This window comes from Bos indicus x Bos taurus, chromosome 18 (genome assembly GCF_003369695.1).
Source record: "Bos indicus x Bos taurus breed Angus x Brahman F1 hybrid chromosome 18, Bos_hybrid_MaternalHap_v2.0, whole genome shotgun sequence".
NCBI lineage: Eukaryota > Metazoa > Chordata > Mammalia > Artiodactyla > Bovidae > Bos > Bos indicus x Bos taurus.
Window position 1 is genome coordinate 51,860,480 of NC_040093.1, and position 23,004 is coordinate 51,883,483.

The window sequence follows — 23,004 nt, forward strand, 5'->3', positions numbered from 1 at the left end:
CCCCCACTGGGGTCCCGCCTGGGGTTCACTGCCCACACAGCAGAAGTCGAGAGGGCACTGTCCTAAAATCCTCCTGGTGGCCAGAAAGGGCTCCTCCCAGGGGACGGTGACTGAGGCTGCCTCAGGGGTGGCCCAACCACAGAGGGGCCAGAGCCAACACTGAGCAGGAGGCCTGGCCTCTGGGCCCTGGCTCACTGTTGTGGGTCACAGTGTGAGCACTGATCTGTTAACTGGGCTTTTGTGCTTTCTCATCAGTTTTATTGATAACATTCACACATCACCAGGTGGATGGTTTCTAGTATATTCAAATCTCCACAAACATCAGAACAGTTAAGACCACACTCATCATCCAGAAACCTCAGCCCCACAAGCAGTTGGCCCCCGGCCCCCATCCACCCCTACATAGGTGTACCTGTTCCTGTCACGCCAGCTGCATGGACCCACAATGCATGGCCTTCCACAACTGGCTTCTCGCAGCGCAGTGTGGTCCAAGCTTATCCATACAGCTGTACCACAGTTTCTTCTCAAGGCTAAGTAGTAGTCCATTGTGGTTAAGACTTGTATATGTCCTAAAAAAAAAAAAGCCTCCACAGCCTTTCACATCTCCTGGGTGTGCGCTTAGGAAAGAACCGTGTCTCTGGGGGCCCCTGCCGAGCCCTGTGGCTGTGGCATGGCAGGGACGCCAGCCTGCTTGCGCCACGCCCTGGCAGGGAGGTGTCGCACTGTGCTTCTCCTTCTGTTTCACCTGCTGACTTCTGTTTCCCATCAAGCATCTTTCCCTGTGCTTGTTGGTCACCTGTGTATCGTTGTCTTTGGAGAGACAGTGTCCAGGTTTCTCTCTGGTTCTTACTTGGGTGGTTTTTGGTCATTGTGAGGGTTCCTTATGCATCCCGGAAGTCAGACCCTTATCAGGCAGATCTGCCCTGAAAGCATCTACTGCTTTAGGTCTCCCATGAGTTCATCTTTGTCAAGGATGTGGGTGACCAGTACCCTCTGTGGCAAAGGCTTTCCTTCCCCACGGCCTCAAGGTGAGGGCTGGTTCTGGCTTTGGGCTCTACTCCCTGGTCAGCTGTCTTCACCGCTATGGCTTCAGTTTCAATGTATAGTCAAGGCTTGACTTTGTGGGGTCACAGGGGAGCCTGAGACCACGATGCCTGCTGTCAGGGGCTGGCACAGGGCCAGGCGGGTGACCTGTGTTTACCCCCCACCCCCAGAAATACCCGCAGCCCAAGGGGCAGAAGAAGAAAAAGATTGTCAAGTACGGCATGGGCGGCCTCATCATCCTGTTCCTCGTGGCCATCATCTGGTTCCCGCTGCTCTTCATGTCCCTGGTGCGCTCTGTGGTCGGCGTCGTCAACCAGCCCATCGACGTCACCGTCACCCTCAAGCTGGGCGGCTATGAGGTGAGCATCATAAGGGGGTCTGGCTGCACGTTGCTGCTGTGGCGGGGCTGGGGGGCCTCTCCGGGCGCCAGGTCACCATGTCCCCACCGCCAGCCCCTGTTCACCATGAGCGCCCAGCAGCCATCCATCGTGCCCTTCACGCACCACGCCTACGAGGAGCTGTCCAAGCAGTTTGACCCCCACCCAGTGAGTGGCCCCCCGTGCGTCTGCCTGTGGTGGGAGGGAGGGTCCGGCTGCTCCCCACTGAGATGCTGCCCTGCACCCAGCTGGCCATGCAGTTCATCAGCCAGTACAGCCCTGAGGATATCGTCACAGTGCACATCGAGGGCAGCTCCGGGGCACTGTGGCGCATCAGCCCGCCAAGCCGGGCACAGATGAAGCGGGAGCTGTATAACGGCACGGCCGACATCACCCTGCGCTTCACCTGGAACTTCCAGAGGTGCGTCCGGGGGGGCACCCCACCCTTCACCTGGAACTTCAGAGGTGCGTCCTGGGCAGAGGGCAACCTCAAAGGGTCACACACCCCACCAGGTCACACTGTGCCCCCGCTGTAGGGACCTGGCCAAGGGCGGCAGCGTGGAGTACACCAACGAGAAGCACACCCTGGACCTGGCCCCTAACAGCACTGCCCGGCGGCAGCTGGCCAGCCTGCTGGAAGGCACCTCGGACCAGTCCGTGTGAGTGGGTGGGGGGACCGGGCGTGGAGGCCACAGGAGGGCTGGACCAGGCCTGACTCACCACTTCTCCCCACAGGGTCATCCCCCACCTCTTCCCCAAGTACATCCGTGCCCCCAGTGGGCCTGAAGCCAACCCCGTGAAGCAGCTGCAGCCCAGTGAGCGGGGCAGGGGTTCTGGGTGGGGGTGCTGGCTGTGGCCGTGGCCCTGGACAGCCGGGGGCCCTGACACCTCCCGGTTCCCACCTAGACGAGGAGGCTGACTATCTCGGCGTGCGTATCCAGCTGCGCAGGGAGCGTGTGGGCACAGGGGCAGCTGGCTTCCTCGAGTGGTGGGTCATTGAGCTGCAGGACTGCCAGGCCAACTGCAACCTACTGCCCATGGTCATCTTCAGTGACAAGGTCAGCCCGCCCAGCCTGGGCTTCCTGGCCGGCTATGGGTGAGTGTGGTGGTGCTGGGGGGCAGGTTGGAGCAGGGTGCAGGCCAGCAGCAGCCCCGAGGCTCACTTGCCCACCCACCTGCCCCCAGCATCATGGGGCTGTACGTGTCCATCGTGCTGGTCATCGGCAAGTTCGTGCGCGGCTTCTTCAGCGAGATCTCGCACTCCATCATGTTTGAGGAGCTGCCTTGCGTGGACCGCATCCTCAAGCTATGCCAGGACATCTTCCTGGTGCGGGAGACGCGGGAGCTGGAGCTGGAGGAGGAGCTCTACGCCAAGCTCATCTTCCTGTACCGCTCACCCGAGACCATGATCAAGTGGACGCGCGACAAGGAATAGAGCCACCATGGGTGGAGTCGAGGCCCCAGCCTGATGCTGCTGTCACAGGAAGCCGCGGCCCGCTCGGCGCAGGACTGCTGGCCCTTCATGTTGTCCCCCACCCCCATGCGTACTGTAGTTTTCTAATTAAAACGTTTTTATTTATACAAAGGGGCAATCACATGCCGACTGCCCAGCCTTGCCTGCCTTCTTGCTCCCGGGGGGTCTCTTGTCCCAGGTGCTGGTCCGCGAGCTCAGCTCTCGCCAGTCCCGGCCTCGTCTTCGCTGTCCCCCAGCAGGTACTCCCGGATCTCCTGCTCGGCTGTGGCCCTGGGGGAACTGCATGGTAGGAACGGACACCCAGAAGGACCCCTCCTATGCTCCCTTCCCCAGCAGAACAGGCAGTACCTCTGGCTGCGGAGCTGGGCCTCGGACAGGATATAGGGTGGCAAGAGCTCCAAGGAGGGCTGCAACAGAGAGTTAGCACAGGCGAGGGGCTGAAAGGCACGAGGCTGGCCAGTGCCCACCTGTCCCTCACCCGGGAGAGAGGTGGCCGCTCACCAAGTCCTTCATGTTCACTCGGCAGCCGTAGCACAGCTGCTCCATGACCTGGGCCCGGGGGTCCTCCCTGCAGAGCACGCTGGACTGAGCGCCTGGCCTGGTCCTCAGTGAGGATCCCAGGGCGCACCCACACTGTGCAACCACGAGGTACCGACCACAGCAGGGTGGGGGGCACGACAGGTCGAGGCAGGGACTCACCTCTTGCAGCAGCCGGGGGCCCCACCCATTCCGGCACAGCAGCAGGGCCCGGCAGCCGCCCTAGCCTGTGTGACAGGGGTCTGCATCTGGGGGAGATGTGAGGTCTGAGCCCCAAAAGCCGTGGCGCTATCTGCAAACAGAGAGGAGCTGAGGGGACCTCGGGGGCCACAAAACCCCAAGAGCACTCGCGGGTGCTCTGCCCCAGCACCGCACGGGTGAGGACAGACCAGCAGTATCGACGTCCAGCGTGCACATGCAGAGCAGGCAGCGGGGGCCGGCGGCACAGCCAGCCCTGGGGGCCTTGACCAGCTTCTCGCTTGTCCTGGGGTGGGAACAGGGCTCTAAGACACTGCTGGCCGGGGGCCCCACCCCCCCAGCGCCCCCACCCCCAGTGCCTACACGCACCCACCTGTACACGGTGCTGACCGTGGAGGGGAACTGGGCCTGCAGCCTGAGGATGAAGGCCTCCATCAGCCGGTGGATGCTGGCCTTCTCGGGTGCCTGGGGCAATGAGACAAGGGGGCAGCTGTGGGAGGGGCCCCACCTGAGAGAAGCGTGGACCCCGGACTTCACAGCATCAGCCCTGAGAGTCTGCTGTGCAGCAAACCAGGCGCCCCACTTCTAGAGCGCCCCCCCGTTCAATCAGGCACCCTGACAGAGCCCGTCCTGCCCCTCACCCCACCCCCACAAACCCCCACTCCGGGAGCACAGGGATGCCCCACGCGGGTTCCACTACGACAAGGGGCATGCACGCTGCCCACCTTGGTGTCCAGGGCCGGCGTGCAGATGGAGGGCACGGCAAACAGACGGTTGTAGAAGGCAACCTCCTTCAGCGTGTGCTCACGCATGGGCCGTACCACTACCACGTCACCATGTCGCTCGTCTGAGAAGCCCTGGGGGTGGTGAGGGGGACAGTGTTCCTCACTATACTCGGCTGTCCCTGCCTGCTGGGGGGTCCCGACCTCTGCCCGCCTCCTGGGTGACCCCTGGGCAGCTTGCAGGCGCACCGTGTCCCAGGCAAGGAAGGCCCCTCTCCCCAGTGCCAGGCTGGTCATAAGCTTGATGGCCAGGCGGGTGCAGCTGTCCCCCGTCATGACCTTGGAGTAGCCGTGGTTCCGGGCCACATGGAGAATCAAGTGGGTCCTGTGGATCGAGGCGGGAGGTCTCAGGAGCGCAGGGAGACAGGCCCAGAACTCGGGGGGCAGGGCGAGACAGACTCACCGCAGGGTCTGCAGAAGCTCCTCCTTGGCCGTCAGCGTCTTCACTGAGTCAAACAACCTGGACAGTGCCTGGGTCTGGGCGGTCGTGGGTGGCCCAGCGGGGCTCTGGGGGTCCTGGGCACAGTGCTGGCTCTGCCGCTCTACCCCGTTGGTGCCCAGTGCATGCTGCTGCTGCAGGAAGCTGTCCACAGCTGCCTTGTAGGCTCCCTCCGTCCCCGCTGCCTCCTGGGCAGAGCAGCGCAGTGCAGAGGGTGGCAGGCTGAACACCTGCAGGAGGGCAGAGCTGTGAGACCCACCCAACGTGGGGGAAGCAGACCGTGCCCCTCAGGCACCCAGTGCTCGCCCCCAGGCCCTCGAACAGGGACGGCCCGCCCACCTCCTCCAAGGCCACAGCATGCCATGGGAAGCCAGTGGTCTGCAGGGCCAGCTTCACCTCCGCCAGAGTTCTCGCTCTGTCCTCGGGGCTCTGGCCGCAGGCGGCTCCCTCTGAGACCCGCAGGCAGAAAAAGAGAGTCAGGCTTCAAGAGATGTGGGCAGTGGTCAGGACCAACAGCCCTGTGGGGGCAGCAGTCTCTGAATGCTGACCTGTCTCCTCGGGGGGCATTTTCAGAGTGGCTGGTGAGTTCTCTGGGGATGGGGTGGAGGCCGGAAGGGCAGGTCCCCTCAGGCAATGAACTCGCCCTTCTCACTCAGTGCCCTGGACCCCGTGGTGGACACTCAGTAGACGTTTCTGCCCAACCCTGGATGGTCTGAGACTTAGGACAGCAGCAGTGCTGTCTGCCGAACACGCTCACTGTCTCCAGAGAAACGCCCCCAGGAGGGCTTCCTATGGGCACAGCGCCAGCAGTCAGCAGGCCCATCTGAACACCAGGGCCCAGGAGGAGACGTACCATCAATGTAGACAACCCCTGGCACGAAACGCAGCCTCTTGGCAGAATCTCGACTCAGGCCCTGGGGGGATGTGACAGGGCCTCAGCTCCAAGGCCAGAAGCCACCAGGCACTTTGCTGCAGACTCTGCTCCTTCCAGACCAAGGGCCCCAGGAAAGGGCAGCAGTGTCCCCTGTGCTGTGCCGGACTCCACGCAGGCCCACAGGGCAGAGGCACAGCCCAGCGCGCTTCAGAGTGGCACTCCCTGGGGTACCTCTGTCCCCCTCCAAGCAAAACCCGCTCTCAAAGCCTGTCTGTGCCTCCTGGCAACACCCGAGAAGCCCCTGCCAAGCCCTTCAGACCACTCAGAGCAAGAAGAGACCATGACAGCAAGGCATCTCTGGTCACGGGGAAGAGCACCGCCAGGCGAGGGCGGGGAGGGGGCTGGTCTCACCCCCTCTGGCCAGGTTGAGGAGACCAGGAGGCAAGGGCAGAAAACCAAGCGCAGAAGTGCCGCCTCCGGGAAGCCCTGGTACAGGCCACACCACCGTCCCTTAGAGGGTGCGCAGGGGTACAGGTATGTGCCACGCGAGTCAAGGCCTCCCAAGTGCCCCAGGGCTACCAGGAGTCCCACTGCCTCCAGTGCCCAAAGTAGGCCTGTGGATGGGCCAGCACAGCCCCCATGCCCCTTGTCTCTCCACTGAACCCCTGAGACCCTGACCCTGCCTCTCCAAGCCCCCCCTTAAACTGCTCAAGGAAGCCACCCTGAACCCCCAAGCCCTCAGGTCCCTGGGGCACCTGCTCTTGCTTTACTGTCTTGTTCTGACACCGTCCCTGGACCAGGGGAACGCCCCTGGACGCCTTGAGGGGCGCTTTGCCCTGGTGCCACCCTGGTGCCTGGTGCTGTCCAGCAACACATGTCTGCATTCGAGCAAAGGGACAGGGCACTAAACCCAGACATGGCTGGGCACTCCCCATACCACTCCAGGGCCAGCGTCCACGTGCCCGCATCTAGGAGCCCCGAGCATCCTGGCTGGGAATAGGACCTTTCTCTCCAGCCCCAAGCAAGAGTCCCTTGGTGTCAGCCCCCCACACTGGATCCTGGCTAGGCGTGGCAGGAGGATGGTGTGGAGACATACCTCAAGGACCTGCCAGACCATGGAGCTGGACGAAGGCCCCCCAGACCACGCCAAGAGCACCTGCGGAAGAAGGAACATCACTGGGGGCACCGCACCTCCAACATGGCCCCCTACTCCGCCCAGGGATGTCTCCAGACGTGAGTCCCCCAGGAGTCCGGGTGTGCGCCCGTAGGAGGGGCTGGCACGATGCGGCTGGGACGGGCCGCCTGCGAGGGGGGCGCCACAGCCTACCTTCTCTCCTGGGAAGATCAGCCTGCTCTTCCCCAGCATGGCTCTGAACTTGTGCACGTACAACGCCTTGAAACAGTCCCTGCAACACAGACACTGGCAGCCGCGGCAACACAGCCCAGGCCACCCACCAACACCTCGAAGGCACAGCCTGAGAGTCCACCAGGTTACACTTTCTTTTAGCAACTTCCACCCTTAAAGCAATGTCTTGACAGTAAGAGCTGCACCCAAAGATGTACGAGGGTAGAAATGAGAAAAAAAAAATGCAAGTAAAGAAAGGAAAAAGGAAGAGAAAGAGACAGAAAGGAAAAAGGGGAAAGAAGGGAGGAAAGAGAAGAAAGAGAGAAGAGAGACAAGCAGAGAGAAAGCAAGCTCCCTCCCCAGCAACCCAGAAGGCAGGCAGGTGGAGCAGAGGGGTCCAAGCAGAGGGACCCAAGCAGAGGGACCTGAGCAGAGGTGAGCAGCGCTGCCCCAGACAGCGGCCAAGCCTGGGGCTGTGCCCCACAGCATTTACTTCTTGCTGGTCAGACGATCTAGTGTCACAACAGCCCCCAACACAGAGCAGGCCCTGCTTATGAATAGCTGACCAAACACCCCATGGAGGCATTGTGGACAGTAACTCAACAGCAGAACACTGAGGCTCCAGGGACCCCAGGGGATCCGCCACGGGGTGGCTCCTGGAAGGTCAGGGCCCCGGGAGGTTCCTTGGGCAGACACGGATGATCACAGTGGCAGAGAGGACCCTGCAGCTGCCACAGCCGTGCCCCCCACAGCACCATGAGGCCCCAGAAACCACGTTCTCCCTCTGGTCAGGCAAGGCAAGGGCTTCCTACATGCTGACCTTCTCCACCAATGAGGAACTTGCTCAAAACCCAGACTGCCAAAATCTGCAACCTGGAAGATCAGCCTATCACCTCTTTCCAGACTAAGCGAGCAGGGGAGGGGAGCCCTGGGCCCAGAAGGAGTCGCTGTGGCCTCTCTCCTCTTCATCGGGGAGCTCTCCAAGCAGACTGGAGAGACCGTCATTTCCAGATGCTCTTATGTGGTTAAAGCAGTGACTTTCGTATCTAAAACATATTTCCTGACAGCACACAGCAAATCTACCCAGCCCCGCAAAAATGGGCAACTGTGAGAAAGTTTGGGAGAAAACAACTTATTCTATTCCTTTAGCTTCTTTTTCAGAAACTTAACAAGTAGAGTCTGATACTTTGGGAGACCAATTTAAAAATGTGAGCTGGTCAAATAATTCAACGTGTTTGTTTGCCATGCATGTCACGTCACCTAAATTTCATAAAGCAGGTGACGAGCCTGACCCCTGTGGACCCACGTATCCCATAAACATGACCAGACACTGAAAGTTATGATTCATGGCCAACGTGACAGGGCCATAGACAGCTTCAGATCAGACGGAACATGCTAGGCCTCTCTGGGACCAGGGATCAGCCCCTGCTCCTGTCCAGAGGTCCCCCCATGGATTGCCCCAGGTGGTCCAGTGGCTAAGAGTCTGTGCTCCCAATGCAGGGGCCTGGGGTCCATCCCTGGTCAAGAAACTAGATCCCACATGTCTCAAATAAGACCTGATGGAGCCAAATAAATAAAACAAAAAATCCCCAGAGATGCCCCCACAGCTGGGAGGTTAGAACTCCCCCTTTCATCCCTCTCTCACAAGTAATACAGGCAACACACAGAGCGCCTGCCAGAAAGCCCAGGGTGCTCCAAGCTGCCCCTGAATACGTTCCAGCTGCCCTGAGGAGCTCTTCTCGCCTGCACCACACTCCTCTTCACCTTCGCTCCCAACTCTCTGTAAGCGCCACTCGGACCTTCCTGCCTCCTGATGCACACCTGGGAGAACGCACTCACACAAAAACCGACACCCACAGCCATACACACACACTCACCCACCCCTGGACATTAGGAGTAAAATGCTTTCAAAAGCAAGAAATAAAGCCGCAGAAATGGAGGCAGTCCTGGTTACTGAGACTGTGTGTGCCGGGTCACCTCCCACCTCCAGGCCTCACCTGCAGAAGGCGTCTCCAGCCCGGATCACCACCACAGGCAGGCCTTCCTTGCACTTCACACACTTCTGATCCCCAGTTCTGAGGCATTGGGAGAAGAGAGACCAGGACACTGATTACATGCGCTCAGGGGCTTCAGGGAGGCGGCAGCCGGTTTCTCATCCCAAGCTGTTGTACCAGAGAGACCGTGGTGGGGGTCGGGGTGGGGAGGAAGGAGCCTGCACCTCACAGACCGGACCTAGTATTCTTCTCCAGACTACCCCGCTGAGGAAATACCAGGGCCCTAAGGGGATTTCAGTTCGTCAAAGCCAGCTCAGTGGGCTCTGTCTCTTAGGACTGGCACGAGAAAAGAGACAGCTAGCTCTGGGAGGCGCTGGAGGGGAGAACTGGAACCAGAGTGCAGAAGCGGCCGGCAGGTCGACTTTCCTCGCCAAGTAAGGACAGCTTGGTCAGAGGCGGAACCATTCCACTGGCTACAAAAATTAGAGGTGCGAGCGCGCCAAGTGTTTACCACGGGCTTGCCAGGCACTCCCCGGATGCTGAAGAGCGAGGTCCACCCCACACCAGAGATTCCTGGACTCCCAGGACCCGCCCTGGGCGGTCTCCGGGCTTCCCGGAGCGTGGCCCCCGAGACTGAGCGCAAAGCGCGTACGGGCTGGCCCTCGGGGCAGGGCTCGCCGCCTGCCGGAGGATCGGAAAGGAAGTGGCGGGTGCAGCTGCCCAACTTTTACCCAAGCCGTGGCGGCGGCGGCCCTTTGGGGGCGGACTCCCGGTACTCCTCAGACATCTCGCACATGGCTGCGCTGTGTCGCTTAGCAGACAGCTTCGACGGCAGAGGCGGGGCGCATCCTGATACGTCACCTAGGCGCCGCCGCGAGGGGCGGTCGCTCTCTATGACGTCAACACGACGCCGGCGCAGCCGTGACTCGAGAGCTGGGGGCGGGCGCGCCTTCTGATGTCAACTCGGCGCCGGCGCGGCCGTGACGCGCAGGCCGAGCCGGGACAGGGGCGGCGGCGGCTGGCCGGGCCCCGGGATGGCGATGTTCCGCAGCCTGGTGGGCTCGGCTCAGCAGCGACAGCCGCCGGGCGGGCCCGCTGGCGGCGACAGCGCCCTGGAGGCGCAGTACAGCTGCCCTATCTGCTTGGAAGTCTACCACCGGCCCGTGGCCATCGGCAGCTGCGGCCACACGTGAGTGCGCTGGCCTCCGGGAGGCCGCGGGGTCGGGCGCCGCCGTGGGGAGGTCTGAGGCCACCCCAGCGCAGTCCCAGCGCGCGAGAACTTGCGGGGCGAGGGGTTCCACGCGCAGCGCCGTTTCTGCCCTCTGGGCACGTCCATCCGCCTCAGCCCAGCGTCCTGCCCGCCCGCCCCGGGCGCTCGACCCCGATCACCCCGTCGGCAGACAGGGCCGACCTGCAGCTCTGCCCGGTCTCGTGTGCCAGGAGCCGCTGACGGCCTCGGCGGGCCTCCCTGGGAACTCAAAGGGCAGCGGGTGCGACCTCTGTGCCGGTCGCCTTCCCTCTGGTCTAATGGAGACTGGGGTGGGCAATTGTAAATAAATGCTTTGTGGCTTTTGCTGTCAACTATTTTTTGGATCTGCTGTCAGCTTGTCGTGACTGCAGAGGAGAGGAGTTCCCTAAAGTTTGGACAAAGGCTTTCTTGGAGTCTGGTGCTGTTTTGTTTTGATGGAGAACTTGGGTCACCATGGGTCACTGAGCAGCCAGGCAGGCTGGCCCTCGGTGGACCACATGCCACACACATTGCTAGGGTTTCAAGCTGCGCCAGGGCCAGTTGTTTCAGGAACACAAACCTGAGGATGTAGCTCTTCTCCCAGCAGAGAGCTGCACTCCTGTCTTCTGGGAGCTGCCAGCCTGATTGGGAGGGGCCTGAGATCAGAGTGTGTGGTCTCCAACTCTCCAGAAGGCTGAATAACACAGCTCTTGAGTGAAAATAGCAGGGTGGGAGAGGGGACAGGAGGGCTTGGCTGCCCGCAGAGCTGCTGAGGAGGTGGGGCCAAGGTGCACCCAGGATAGTAGGAGGCCCCAGAACATTTTGCAAACAAAGGCAGCTGGCCCAGGAGGGTCTTGATGCAGAGAGGGAACTGGAACTGCTAGGTGTGTATGCTGTGTATCCTCGTGCTGCAGGACGGTGTCAGGAGTCGGGAAGCCTACACACACACACACATACACACACACACACACACACACACACACACATACACACACATACATGGCACAGACACACAGACACACACACATACACACACATACATGGCACAGACACACAGACACACACACACACGGCACAGACACACACACACACACACACACACACACACACACACACACGGCACAGACACCCACCTGCGCATCCTGGGGGAGCGTTGCTGACGAGTCCTGAAGGCGCTGCACCTCACTTTTTCATGCCATTTGTGACATTTTGGCAGGGGCAGCCTTTGAACAGCACCTCTCTCATCAACACACATCAGTGGGTGTTGTCACAGTGTGTTCAGCTTCTTCCAGCCAATCGTTGAGAGAGCTGCAGAGCTTGTCTTGGGGCCCAATTTTAGAAAGCCTTTCCTGGGCTTAGGATTTCTATCAACACTCACCCAGCCCTAGACACAAGCCTTTTTTCCCAAATAAGTCTTTTTAGAATACAGAACTACACAAACTGCTGTGAAAGCATATTCTTCTCTAATACCCTCTCCCCACACTTTTCTCGGCAGAATCAGACTCCTCTGCTCCTGTTCCTGAGCTGGTCCTGCAGCAGCCTCTTCTTTAGCTTCTGCCTTAGAAATATTTCCTTCCTGACCCTACTGCTGATGTAAACTTCCTGGCTGGTTATCTCTGCTGCCTACTTTCTATAAGTTTCTTGTCCGATGGTTTGAAGGCGTGTGTGCAAACAAACAGGAGAAGGCAATGGCACCCCACTCCAGTACTCTTGCCTGGAAAATCCCATGGACAGAGGAGCCTGGTGGGCTGCAGTCCATGGGGTCGCAAAGAGTCGGACACGACTGAGCGACTTCATTTTCACTTTTCACTTTCATGCATTGGAGGAGGAAATGGCAACCCACTCCAGTGTTCTTGCCTGGAGAATCCCAGGGACGGGGGAGCCTGGTGGGCTGCCGTCTATGGGGTCGCACAGAGTCGGACATGACTGAAGCGACTTAGCAGCAGCAGCAGCAGCAGCACAAACGAACATGAAAGATTTAAAGACACACCTTTCCTTTTAAAAAGTCTGCTGGTGGTCTGGTTATCTGCCTCACCCCACAGCTACCTAACTAAGCAGTTTCCTTCCACAAAATAGGTTTTCTGGAGGTGACAGCAGCCCTGCCTGGGCCTGGACTCCTGCTCTAGCACCCGACAGAAGGGGCAGGTCATAGGGAGGGCTTTCCAGCAGGAGCCCAGAGGCAAGGGGGCTCCTCGGTGGAGACTGTGAAAGCGCTCCCAGGAAGTCCCCAGATAAGCCAGTAATCTGTCACACTCAGGGGATGCCCTGGGCAGTAAGCCGCATCTGGAACCAGAAGCCACCTCCTGTTTCTAATGCTCTGACAAAGCCTCCCCTAGTGCCAGTGTATTCGGGCCAGAGTTCTGCCTGGGCTGCCTCCAGCCACTGTGCCTCTTCTGTCGCCCTCTCTGGTCAGTGCCGTCACATTGTCCCCCGCTTAAGTGTCCCCACGTGCAGTCTGTTAATGAACAGAAGTTGTAGAAAACTGGCACACTTATGCGTCAGGAGATGTGTAGAGAATGGTGGTAACAGACATTTTCTGAGTCCTCCCTGCTTGCAGAGCCCTGGGAGACAGGTGCTGTTACTCTTCCAGCACAAGGGAAAGGAGATCGGGGCAGCCGAGGGCAATCCCCAGGCGTTCAGCAAAGCCGAGGCTGGAGCTCAGGCTACTGGGCCAGGCCAGCCTCTCACCCTGTCACTGAGGCCCCTTCTGTGGCCACAGTCCCCAGCGCCCGTGGTCCAGTGCCTGCAGAGACCCGGGACTGCTGAGCATTTACCAGCCTGGGGCGGGCTTCTCTGCTCAGTTTGCAAGGCCTCTGTCCACAGGCTCAGTGGCCTCTCAGGGTCCCAGGTGGCTCCCCTGTGTCTGTGCAGGGGTTCACCAGTGGGGGCAGCACTTGAGCGATGGGCCCACGCAGAAGAGGCTCCGGCCAGCTGACGGGCCGCGCCCCCACCCCCTAACCAGGCCTCCGTGCACCTGCGAGGGCAGGGGCCGTGCTGCACCTCCTTCTGCCCCCGGCTCCTTAGGGAGTAAGATGAGCTGGCAGTGTGGCGGGCGGGTCAGGCGGGGCTCATCCTGCTTCTGGAACCGCAGCTTCCCTGCCTCCCATCCCTACCAGGCACCCCTCCCCTGACCCAAGACCAGTTTGTCCTGAGTACACCCTCAGCCTGGCGCTCTGCAAGCTTCCTCCAGCTGCTTGTGGCTCAGGGGACACATCCCTCACTGAAAGCACACAGAGGTGGCTGCACGGAAGCCAGCATGCAGGAGAAGGGCCTCTGGATCGCCTGAGGTGCCTCTTCCTGAGAAGAGGTGAAAGTCTGAGGCAGAAGGATGGGGACCCTGCGCTCAGCTGGGCCCCTAGAAATGCCCGCAGCCCCACCTGCCTGACCCGTGGGGAACAGTACAAACCCCAGTGCCCAGCAGGGTTTGTGCAGGCCGCCAAGCTGCCACCTTTCTTGCGGGGCTGAGCTTGTGGGCTGTGGACGAGGCCCCAGTCTCTGCTGAGCAGACCCCTCAGCACTTCCTACAAGGCCAGACCAAGCTGGTCCTGAGATCAGGCTCTCAGTCCCTCTTGTCTCCCAGCTGAGAATGTTTGACCTGCGGCGTGTGCTCTTCCACAGCACAGGGCTGGTTGTGAACACGAGCTGCTGTGGCCAAGCACCTGAGGGTGTAGGACATGGGACCTCCAGAGACGTGGCTAAGAGCTCAGAGCCGAGAGGAGCCTGGGCACCTGGGCACAGCCCCTCTGCCACCCTGCCTCTGCTCAGGGCCTGAGCCCTGCTTGCCTGGGGACAGGGCATGTCCCAAGACTGGTGACGCTTCCTGGCCAGCCTTGGCCCTGCTCAGTCCAGTGAGTGCTGGGCCCTGGGGCCCTGTGGTTTCCTCTCAGCACTGGGGGTTAGTGATTTTACCCCCAGACTTAGTGGGTGGAGGGCCTCCTGGGTCTCCCACGCTGTCCTGGAGCCCCCGAGGTGTTGTCATCACCCGTGGCAGTGAGATGGGCAGGGTGGGCCCTGGCCCTCCCGCAGCCAGTGCTCTTGCTGGGACCAAGTCTGGGAGCCAGCACAGGACAGGGGGTCATGGCTGCAGCTCAGGAGCCCATGATGGGGCAGGGACAGTGGTCATCTTTCAGCCAGACAGTGCCCACTCCGCCCTCAGGCCCCGCACAGAAGCACCTGCTGACGTAGGGGTGCGCAGCCCTCAGGCCCGTGTCCCCCCTGCAGGTTCTGTGGGGAGTGCCTCCAGCCCTGCCTGCAGGTGCCGTCCCCGCTGTGCCCGCTGTGCCGCCTGCCCTTTGACCCCAAGAAGGTGGACAAGGCTGCCCACGTGGAGAAGCAGCTCGCGTCCTACAAGGCGCCCTGCCGAGGCTGCAGTAAGAAGGTATTGGCTGGGCTCCTGGCGGGTGCATGGGGGAACCAGGTGCAGGCCACCCCCCAGTCCTGTTGAGCAACCTACCATTCCACTCACTTCCCGAGCGTGGCCCAGGCTCTGGGCTGTGGCCAATGCGGGGATGGGGGCTGAGCTGAGCCCGCCCTAGATGCAGCCTAACACCCCAGTGACCCTCACGCTGCAGGCGGTGACTGAGGCAGGCCCAGGCCCACCATCCCTCCAGCACCCGAGCCCCCCCAGTCCGCCCGACACCTGCTGTTCCTGCAGGCAGGTGTACCAGCTCTCAAGGGACCCAGCCTGGGAGCAAAACATGAAGTGAGGTTTTCAGATTCCGCCATTGCTCAGGTTAACAGGTTAACTCTCCTGAGTTACCACAGTAGGAAGCGGCCCTGGTTGCTCTGTCCTCAGGGTCACAGGTCTGAATGTCCAGGGGCCTCCTTCAGGCTCTCGCGCCCCTCCCTCCCAGCCCAGGAGCAGCATGAGGTGCCCCCGCGCTCGGTCTGTGTCGTGGTTCTTTCCACACAGGTGGGATCAGAGGGGCAGGCCTCATGCAGTGTCCCCAGCCCTGGGCAGAGGGGGGCCAGGCCGGTGTCAAGAGGCCCTCCCCCTGTACCGCAGGCTCTGGGTGGGCGCTCCTGGAGGTTCCCGTTTGTGCCACCTGGGAGTGCTGCCCGGGCCTCTTTCTCTCCACTCATTCCTGCCTGCCCCGGGCAGCCAGTGCGCCCTGCCCTGCCCTGTTGAGCCGGTTCCACCTCTGGCCGGAGCGGGCAACCTGGTGATTGAGAAGGCTGTGTCACATTAGCTTTTCTGCTTCTTAGTAAGGAGTTTTCAGCACATCTGACTGCCTAGAATTTTGTCTGCTGGCTCCCGTTATGAGGGGTAACTTTTCACAAGTAAATACCCTCCCATGGGACTTCCCTGGTGGTCCAGTGGCCAAGACTCCACGCTCCTGATGCAGGGGGCCCGGGTTTGGCCCCTGGTCAGGAAACTAGACCCTACAAGGCTCAGCTGACAATCCCAAGTGGGGCAACTAAGACCCAGAGCAGCCAAATCAATCAACCAGTTAAACGAACAACCCTCCCATGTCTCCCAGCTCCCCAGGGGCCCCGTCAGGGCTGCTCCCTGGAGGCCCCCTGCCCCCTGCATGACCACAGCGTGAGCTGTGAGCACCTGCTTCTGGGTGCGGCTCTGCAGCCCTGGGTGCACTGGCCTCCTTCTCCAGCCACGGTGCTGGCCGGGGTGTCAGTAGCCAGGGCCTCAGCCCCCGCCCCGACCCTCCCCTCTCTCTTCCCAGGTGACGCTGGCCAAGATGAGAGTGCACGTGTCCTCCTGCATGAAGGTCCAGGAGCAGATGGCCAACTGTCCCAAGTTCGTCCCCGTGGTGCCCACGTCCCAGCCCATCCCCAGGTAGGCCCCGCGCAGGTCATCCTCTGGGGCAGTTTCTGGCCTACGTCACAGGATGGGCAGCGTGGCTCAACCCTGAGGAGGTGGGAGGGCTCTGAAGGGCCTCAACCCCTGCAGGTGGGGACCCAGGAGGGCCTGGCCTGGCCTACCTGTCACCCCCTAATGGGAGCGCAGTCCTTAGGCTGGGGCCAGACAGACACCACTCTGGGCGGGCAGCCACGTCGAGGAAGGAGAGACTGGGAGTTACCAGGTGGGAGGTCCTGGTGGAACGTGCAGAGGAGGACGGGCTCCACGACCACAGGGCCCACAGTGCGGGGGAGGGCGAGCCGGCTAGGCCGTAGGAAGAGGGGCAGCGCCACTCACCCCTCGCCCCCGCCCCAGCGCCGTCCCCAATAGGTCCACCTTCGCTTGCCCTTACTGTGGCGCCCGCAACCTGGACCAGCAGGAGCTGGTGAAGCACTGCGTGGACAACCACCGCAGCGACCCCAACCGCGTGGTAAGCCTGCCTGCGCCCCAGACCCTGCTCCCCGCACGCACGGCCTCCCAGGCCCCGTGGGCTCACCCCCCACCCCCGGCTCTGTCCCAGGTATGTCCCATCTGCTCGGCCATGCCCTGGGGTGACCCCAGCTACAAGAGCGCCAACTTCCTGCAACACCTGCTGCACAGGCACAAGTTCTCCTACGACACCTTTGTGGTGGGTGACCCGCCCCCCCCTGCCCTCCCAGCGCTGGTGGTGGGTGGGTCTGCAGGGCCAGCAGAGGCCTGGGGACCCTGGGCTGTGCAGAGTGGGCCTCTCACCCACGGGCCAACCAGCTCTCCTCACTCGGGGGGTCCTCTGGGGGAGGCACCATCGCAGGGGGACCGTCTCCCCGGGTTTGCACTGAGGCCTGGGGACACAGACCCTCCTTGGGGACAGGCCCCTCCAGTGCCCACTGGGAAAGAGCCACATCCCGCCTGCAGACGCTCCCCTCCTGTGCGCCCCGAGGTCTGCTCTTCCCGTCCCCTGCCAGCCTGCGGGCACCCAGCCTTGTAGGCTCCCGCCTCCACTCTGCCCGCACCTGGTCCTGATGGTAGAAACACGGGGGTGCTGGTTTCCCCACCCTGCCGTCCTTGAATCTGGGGGGAAAGGACAGCTTTCGTTCCTCGCGTCCACCGCGCACAGTCTGTCCAGCCCTCCGTCACCGGGCGCAGTGTCCTCAGGGCAGCCAGACCATCCCCTACTAGTTGCCACGAGGTGCCCAGGACCCGTGACTGTGAGGCTGAACAGCGGCAGGGCGGGGGGACTGCACTCCAGTCTGTCTGAGGTGACCGGGCAGGGGTGGCCCTGAGTGACCACGCGTCCCGCCCAGCTCCGCCCCGTCTTCCAGGACTATAGCATCGACGAGGAGGCTGCCTTCCAGGCCGCCCTGGCCCTGTCTCTCTCCGAGAACTGACGGTGCCACCACCGGCTGAGCCTTCCCACCTCCAAGGACAGAGCCCGCCAGCTCCTGCGCCCAGACCCGCCTGGGAAGGCGCCTCGAGGGCCGGGCAGAACCGCATTGCTGCCAGAGGAGAGGCCACGTCCCCACCACCTGCGCTCCTGCTGAGCGCTGCTGGCTCCTCGGTGCTCGGGCTGAGCACATGGCCTCGTGGGGTGGCGAGTGCGGCCCCTGTCCATGTCTCAAAGCCATGCTGTCCTCCCTGCCAAGAGGACCCTTCAGGCCCCTCCACCCAGCAGGGACACGCAGGGGCCCAGCCCAGCACCTGGCAACGCTTCCCCCTCGCGCGCTCGGTACTGGCTTTTGTGATACCTAGAGGTTCCGCACTTTTCTATATTATCCGGTGTGATGACCTTTTCACATTTTCTAGAGCAAAGACAGAGCAGTTACCCTTCATATTGCAATATCTGTGTTTGACTAGGAACAATAGTATTTTTATGGAACATTTACAAAATTATATTTTTTAAAAAAAACAATCAAAAATGAACGGTTGTGGGATAGGTGGGGGAAGGAAGGGAGAGACGGGACAACGGCTGTGCCTGGGGACCAAGGTGACTACTTGCCCAGGTCACCTCGCCGTTCCCCAGGGGCCCTGTGATAACAGCCAGAAGAAATCCCAATGTCTGGCCACTTGCGGAGGCAGCTGGGTCTGCTCCTGGCCCCCCGCCTGGGTCCCGGCCTCAGCCCCGCAGTCACTGTTCTGAAGCTGACAGCCTCCCGGCCCAGGCAGGGCCACCCCCAAGGGTGGCAGAACGCGGGGCCGGGGCAGTGGCTGGTCAGGCCAGAAAATGCTCACTGGCACCTTCGTTTGGTTCCTGGAGTAAATTATTGCTGTCTTTAAAAAAAAAAAAAAATTTAAATAAAACGTTTCAAAGCATCTCAAGCGGCCTGACCAGTGCGTTTCTTTCAGCAAACATTAACAGCAGAGGGCTGGAGTGGGGTCAGGAGGCCATCCTCTGCTGCAGGCCTGCGGTCATGTGTCCTTCCCAAGGAGTTCCACCTTTGAGGCTCCCACAGCCTCCCCAGGCAGCCTGCTAGGCTGTGCCCTCAGCATGTGCCCTCACTCCAGCCCAGGAGCCAGCCCTCCTCTCAGACATCCATCCAGGGACGGTGGTCTCAGGCCAACATCAATGCCAGGAGCCCCCTGCTGTTTCCAAGTCACCACAGGCCTTTAAAACGCGACGAGAACCCCGTGTGGTCAGGGTCCTGGTGCGCTGCTGAGCTGTCCCTGCCTGCCTCCCCTACCTGTGCCCTGGACCTTGCCCCTCAGGAGAAGGTGAGGCTCCCGCTGACCATGGCAGGGCTGACAAGCAGAGGCCTCCACGAGAGGACCGTCCTGCCTGGGGCTCAGCCGCTATAGAAAGCCTTCCTCAGGAGCCACCAGCACCCCGCCCCCCACTGGCCACAGATGCCACCTGCCAGCCCGTCCTTCCTGCTACCTTCCAAAAGAGGCTGTGACATGATCCGGGGGCCACCCAGGCCCAGCATCAGCTTCCCCAGGGCTGGAGGGAAAGGAAGCGTGTGGCTGAAGTCCCCCTCCTGCAGGAGGCTGAGGGGCTGGGATTCAGGCCCCCGTGTGCAGGTAGGGGAGCCTCGGGGTGGCCCTGGCAGGTCACCCAGGGCCTGGAGCCAGCAGGGGCAGCGTGGGGACCGCCCGGCTCCAGAAAACAGGTGCAGACGCTGCCCTGCGTCCTCCCCCCACCAGCCCAGCACCTCACTCCGCCACGACCTCCCCTGCCCCCGGCAGTCATCACTGCTGACTCCTCCGGGGCTGGCCACCCTGCCCCCATCCAGGACCTGTCGCTTTCTCCCCCTGCCACCCCGGAGCTGCCAGCACGTCGTGTCTGGGATACATGGGGTTCTGGGGTCATTGGGCCCGTGTCCCAGCCCCAGTTCAGCCTCCAGCCCTGGGAGCGGGGCTGGTGGCAGCTACGTTCTCCCCTCTTGGACACAGCCAGGCTGGTCAGCCACCCACAGGCCACCTGGGGAGGATGGAGCTGTTCTCATGTGCCTGTCACAACCCTTGGTGCCCAGAGAGTCCCAGGGGCAGCCTTAGGGCAGCCTCAGCAGGTCCTGACCTCACAGTGCCCTCGAGGAGGCGATGCCCGGGTGTCTGTCCCCGAGTCTCGCCCTGTAGAGGCCTCAGCACCCACCATGTCAGCATTCGACCAAGGGCTCCTGGCCACAGCAGGCTGGCAGTCCCCGGGGGTGACGCCCAGGCTGCAGCGCCTCCTCTGGACTCTGACATACCTGAGCACCACGCATCTGCCCACGAAACGTACTCCCTGGAAGGAGCCTTGAACTCCCTCATGACAAGGCAGTGCAGACTAACGGGCCCAAAGACACCTCCACACCGTGGGCCTGATAACACATCCCCAGCAGCGTGTGATCAGCACCAGCCGACAGCGAGCTTCCGCGCCCAGAACCCATGGTGAGCCCTGTTCTCCAGCCCAGCCAGCTGCCAGGGCCGGGACCCCACCAGGAGGAGCTGCCTTCACAATCACAGAGAAGAGAGCCACGCCCCGTGGCCCTCTGGTCTCTCCCACAAGCCACCAGGAACGAGGGCCCAGACAGGGAAGGGGCCCTGAGAGGGTGCCATGGGGCCCAGAGTTGGGAATTCGGCTGTGCACCAGCAGACACTCCCCTGCAAACCCCGGCGTACCTGCGGAAGCCCAACCACAGTGACACCTGGAACAGCTCCTGCGGCATTGCTTGTGTGCGCGCCAGAGTGCAGGCCTGCACACCCCCGAGCACTGATGCATGCACACCTATGCATCCCTCCTCAGCCCTGCATCACCCGCGAGGCTCAGTGCCTGGTGATACACCCACTGTGGGTCACAGCTGTGGGTGAAGGTCAGGGTCCCCTCCCAGAAACCCCATGTCACACAGCATGTGAACCCCTCCCCCCATTTAAGAACCAGTATCACCTCTAACAACCAGCCCTCTAGAGCGATCCTGCAGCTGTCAGCAGCTGTGAGCCCCTTCTGGGGGTGACCACACACACACTGGCCACCAGCCTGAGCCAGAGCACTGTGTCCATGACTTTGGACCCAGCCACAAGGATGCTCCAAGCCAGGCTGTCACAGCCACGCCCTCATGACAAATACACCACACACCCACACAGGGGCCACGCCACCAGGGCAAGTGCCCCGAGTCCTGGGACAGCTGAGCCCCAGCTGCAAGGCCAGGTTCTGAGTGCCATTCTGAGCCCCAGAGCCAGGCCCACCGCGGGGCCAGGTCCCTTCACCCACGTGTCTACACTTGAGAGATCCCTGGGGAGGGGCATGCCTGGACCACACCTGACACTTTTCCATCTAATCTGACAGGTACTGCTGAGCCCCAACCACAGACCCAACCTCGCCCAGGCGCTGTGGGGGAGGGCGAGAGCGTCCCACCTCTCCAGCCCTTGGGCTGCATCTAACAGAGACGGGCTTTACACATTGGGCCAGGAAGCCCAGGCAGTAGAAAATCCAGGCTTAACAGAATACAGGTGCACAAGCCCAGAGCCACATTGTAAAGCACAGAAAAGAACAAAACATACCTGTAAAAGAAAGAGAACACCAGTGTAGGAGGAATTGTAACAATCTTACCTGGCCTCTGCTGGCTCAGTGTCTGATAGAGGCAAGCGGGCATGTGACCACAAGCAGAAGTCACCAGGTGTCAAGGGCAGACGCTGGGGTCCCTGAACGTCCTGCTCTGATGGGGAGCACCATTCCAGGAGGCCGGGGGGAGTGAGCTTCCGACAGCATAGCATGGGGCCTAGCTGTAAGGCAAGGTGGTCATACTGAAGACAGAGGACACAGAGCAGGGTGAGGGGGCACTGCCACCGACCTCCCAGCGCTGCCCGGGTGCGAACAGGGCAGACACTCGGGTTTTCCTCTGTGAATCCTACTCCAGCCTGGCCCGGACACAACCCTGTGAGTCACAGCTGAACAGGGAGTCTGCGTGACCACAGGAGGGCAGTTCTGAGCAGTAGGCAGGGACCTCAAACTTCCCTTTGGGTCACTGCTCATGGCAGCCCTCGGAAAGGAGCACCCCACCCCAGAGGTGATCTAGGGTCCTCGAAATCCCTGGGGTGTTTCCTGGATGAGATCAGCTGGTTCTCCATGGGAGTGCGCGAGTCCCTCTGGGGACTAAAGTCAACCTGGGGTGGCCACACAGTGGCTTACTGGGCGAAGAAGGACGGTGTGGGTGCAGGGCTGGCCTGGGTATCTGCAAGTGTTATCTACATCTGGGAAGAAGAAAAGGAAGGGAAGGTACACATGGAAAGCTCGAGGCCACGGGAGAAACACACAAGCAGAAGGCAGCCACATGTTCTCTGAAATGCAAGCGAGTGGCAACCGGTGGTAAGCCAGGTGATGGGAGACACAGACATCTTCTCCCATCTGTGCCCCACCTGTCTGTTCTTCCATGAGCCCTAACCAAGCAACAGACACCCTGAATGAGGCTGGAAGTGCCGGCCCCAGTCCCAGTCCCACTGTAGCCTACCTTGGCACGTTTTCTTTTCTGCAAAACTGAAGGCATATAAGACCCGATGTGACTCAGGCCTCCCTCCCCTCGTCTCTCTGAGGCTCCTCTGTGGACTCCTTACCACCTCCACTCACCCCCAGGCTCCTGGCTGGCAAAGCATCAGGCTGCACATGGTGCCTGTGTCTCTCAAGGCAGGCCTGCTGCACAGCCAGGGAAGTGCCTGGTGGTTCTTAGGGGCCTGGCAGTGTGTTCCTCCACCCCCGCCAGAGAGGGACCCCTGAACTCATAAAATGTCCACATCAGAAGGTACCAGACATGCAGGCATGGCCGGCTGTTGGTGGCACTGAAAATTCCAAAAGACACAGAAGGTGAGGCTGCCTGGGTCACACAGACTAGGCTGCGGCAGCGGGTGCACGCACACTGCCCTCTCACACCACTTCCCACAACTGCCTGTCTGAACCCTCGGAATTCCGGAATGTCAGGTGGTGTCCTTTCTCCAAATGAGCTTTCTGGAGCCAACTGCTAAAGTACTGTCTCTTTTGGGTCCCCTCCCACTGGGAGAGGGCCACTCTCCCCAAGGCCGGTCGAGCCCCTGGTCACCACTCTAGCGGGTCAACAGGGTCAGCTCTGCAGTTCAGGGCTGGCGCTCATCAAACCTACCTTTGAGGGTTTGCGCAGGAGGCGGGGCGGGCTTATAACTGGCTGGAGCAGGTTCTCCGAAGCTGGACTCTGCTCACGCTCCCACCACAGGGTGGACTGAGCCCAGCTCGGCTTCCGCCCAGCCCTGACCTCCTCCTTTCAGTCCACGGCGAGTGGGCGCGCCAGGTCTCGGGGTCGGCGTGACTCATGGCGCGCGCCAGGGAAGTCCCGTGGGCTGGACACGCAGCCACGCGCTCCCTCCCCCGCGGCCCGCGCACCTGTCCTGGGCGTGGCCCGAGGCCCCGCCCCGCGGCCCCGCCCAGGCCCGGCCGCG

The 23,004-nt window shown here is 61.5% G+C and overlaps 3 protein-coding genes across 10 annotated transcripts in view; 2 read left to right on the plus strand and 1 right to left on the minus strand.

The window, feature by feature from the left end:
- Window positions 1-3,002, plus strand: part of PIEZO1 (piezo type mechanosensitive ion channel component 1) — a 56,142-nt gene extending 53,140 nt beyond the window's left edge. For 2 of the 5 annotated variants that reach the window (XM_027513814.1, XM_027513811.1), the window contains exons 45-50: window positions 1,215-1,589; window positions 1,670-1,842; window positions 1,958-2,080; window positions 2,157-2,236; window positions 2,328-2,517; window positions 2,607-3,002. In XM_027513814.1, the coding sequence (XP_027369615.1) occupies window positions 1,215-1,589; window positions 1,670-1,842; window positions 1,958-2,080; window positions 2,157-2,236; window positions 2,328-2,517; window positions 2,607-2,856 (1,191 nt within the window). In that variant the 3' untranslated portion in view covers window positions 2,857-3,002. Of the gene's footprint in view, window positions 1-1,214; window positions 1,590-1,669; window positions 1,843-1,934; window positions 2,081-2,156; window positions 2,237-2,327; window positions 2,518-2,606 lie in introns of all 5 variants that reach the window. The other 3 variants (XM_027513812.1, XR_003506243.1, XM_027513813.1) reach the window with 3 other exon arrangements.
- On the minus strand, window positions 242-22,919 carry CTU2 (cytosolic thiouridylase subunit 2). 3 transcript variants are annotated; one of them, XM_027513816.1, is made up of 16 exons: window positions 22,692-22,919; window positions 21,152-21,324; window positions 9,068-9,145; window positions 7,053-7,131; window positions 6,822-6,881; window positions 5,705-5,765; window positions 5,191-5,300; window positions 4,816-5,081; window positions 4,602-4,737; window positions 4,356-4,487; window positions 4,004-4,095; window positions 3,822-3,916; window positions 3,595-3,724; window positions 3,397-3,463; window positions 3,244-3,302; window positions 2,975-3,165 (listed from the first exon to the last, which is right to left on the minus strand). In XM_027513816.1, the coding sequence occupies exons 2-16, from the start codon at window positions 21,313-21,315 to the stop codon at window positions 3,090-3,092; spliced, it is 1,605 nt and encodes a 534-aa protein (XP_027369617.1). In that variant the 5' UTR covers window positions 21,316-21,324; window positions 22,692-22,919; the 3' UTR covers window positions 2,975-3,089. The 3 variants fall into 3 exon arrangements, with proteins under 3 accessions (XP_027369618.1, XP_027369617.1, XP_027369619.1); XM_027513817.1 differs by lacking the exons at window positions 21,152-21,324; window positions 22,692-22,919 and adding an exon at window positions 9,796-10,304 and having other exon boundaries at window positions 242-3,165; XM_027513818.1 differs by lacking the exons at window positions 21,152-21,324; window positions 22,692-22,919 and adding an exon at window positions 9,576-9,751.
- Window positions 9,999-18,444, plus strand: RNF166 (ring finger protein 166). Of its 2 annotated transcripts, none has more exons than XM_027513819.1 (6): window positions 9,999-10,253; window positions 14,514-14,670; window positions 15,974-16,086; window positions 16,465-16,579; window positions 16,670-16,777; window positions 17,451-18,444. In XM_027513819.1, the coding sequence occupies exons 1-6, from the start codon at window positions 10,099-10,101 to the stop codon at window positions 17,514-17,516; spliced, it is 714 nt and encodes a 237-aa protein (XP_027369620.1). In that variant the 5' UTR covers window positions 9,999-10,098; the 3' UTR covers window positions 17,517-18,444. The 2 variants fall into 2 exon arrangements, with proteins under 2 accessions (XP_027369620.1, XP_027369622.1); XM_027513821.1 differs by lacking the exon at window positions 9,999-10,253 and adding an exon at window positions 13,911-14,140.
- Window positions 22,920-23,004: the final 85 nt, after the last annotated feature.

What these genes read in the sequence shown, in the direction of transcription:
- RNF166 (XM_027513819.1), top strand. Translation starts at nt 10,099, where the DNA reads ATGGCGATGTTCCGCAGCCTGGTGGGCTCGGCTCAGCAGCGACAGCCG. An exon ending in ATCGGCAGCTGCGGCCACAC is followed by an intron (nt 10,254 to 14,513) that starts GTGAGTGCGCTG and finishes TCCCCCCTGCAG; the next exon opens with GTTCTGTGGGGAGTGCCTCC. An exon ending in ACGTCCCAGCCCATCCCCAG is followed by an intron (nt 16,087 to 16,464) that starts GTAGGCCCCGCG and finishes CCCCCGCCCCAG; the next exon opens with CGCCGTCCCCAATAGGTCCA.
- CTU2 (XM_027513816.1), bottom strand. Translation starts at nt 21,315, where the DNA reads ATGCTATGCTGTCGGAAGCTCACTCCCCCCGGCCTCCTGGAATGGTGC. An exon ending in TGATCTTCCCAGGAGAGAAG is followed by an intron (nt 6,882 to 7,052) that starts GTAGGCTGTGGC and finishes CTTCTTCCGCAG; the next exon opens with GTGCTCTTGGCGTGGTCTGG. An exon ending in GCCCCCGGCTGCTGCAAGAG is followed by an intron (nt 3,464 to 3,594) that starts GTGAGTCCCTGC and finishes CGTGCTCTGCAG; the next exon opens with GGAGGACCCCCGGGCCCAGG.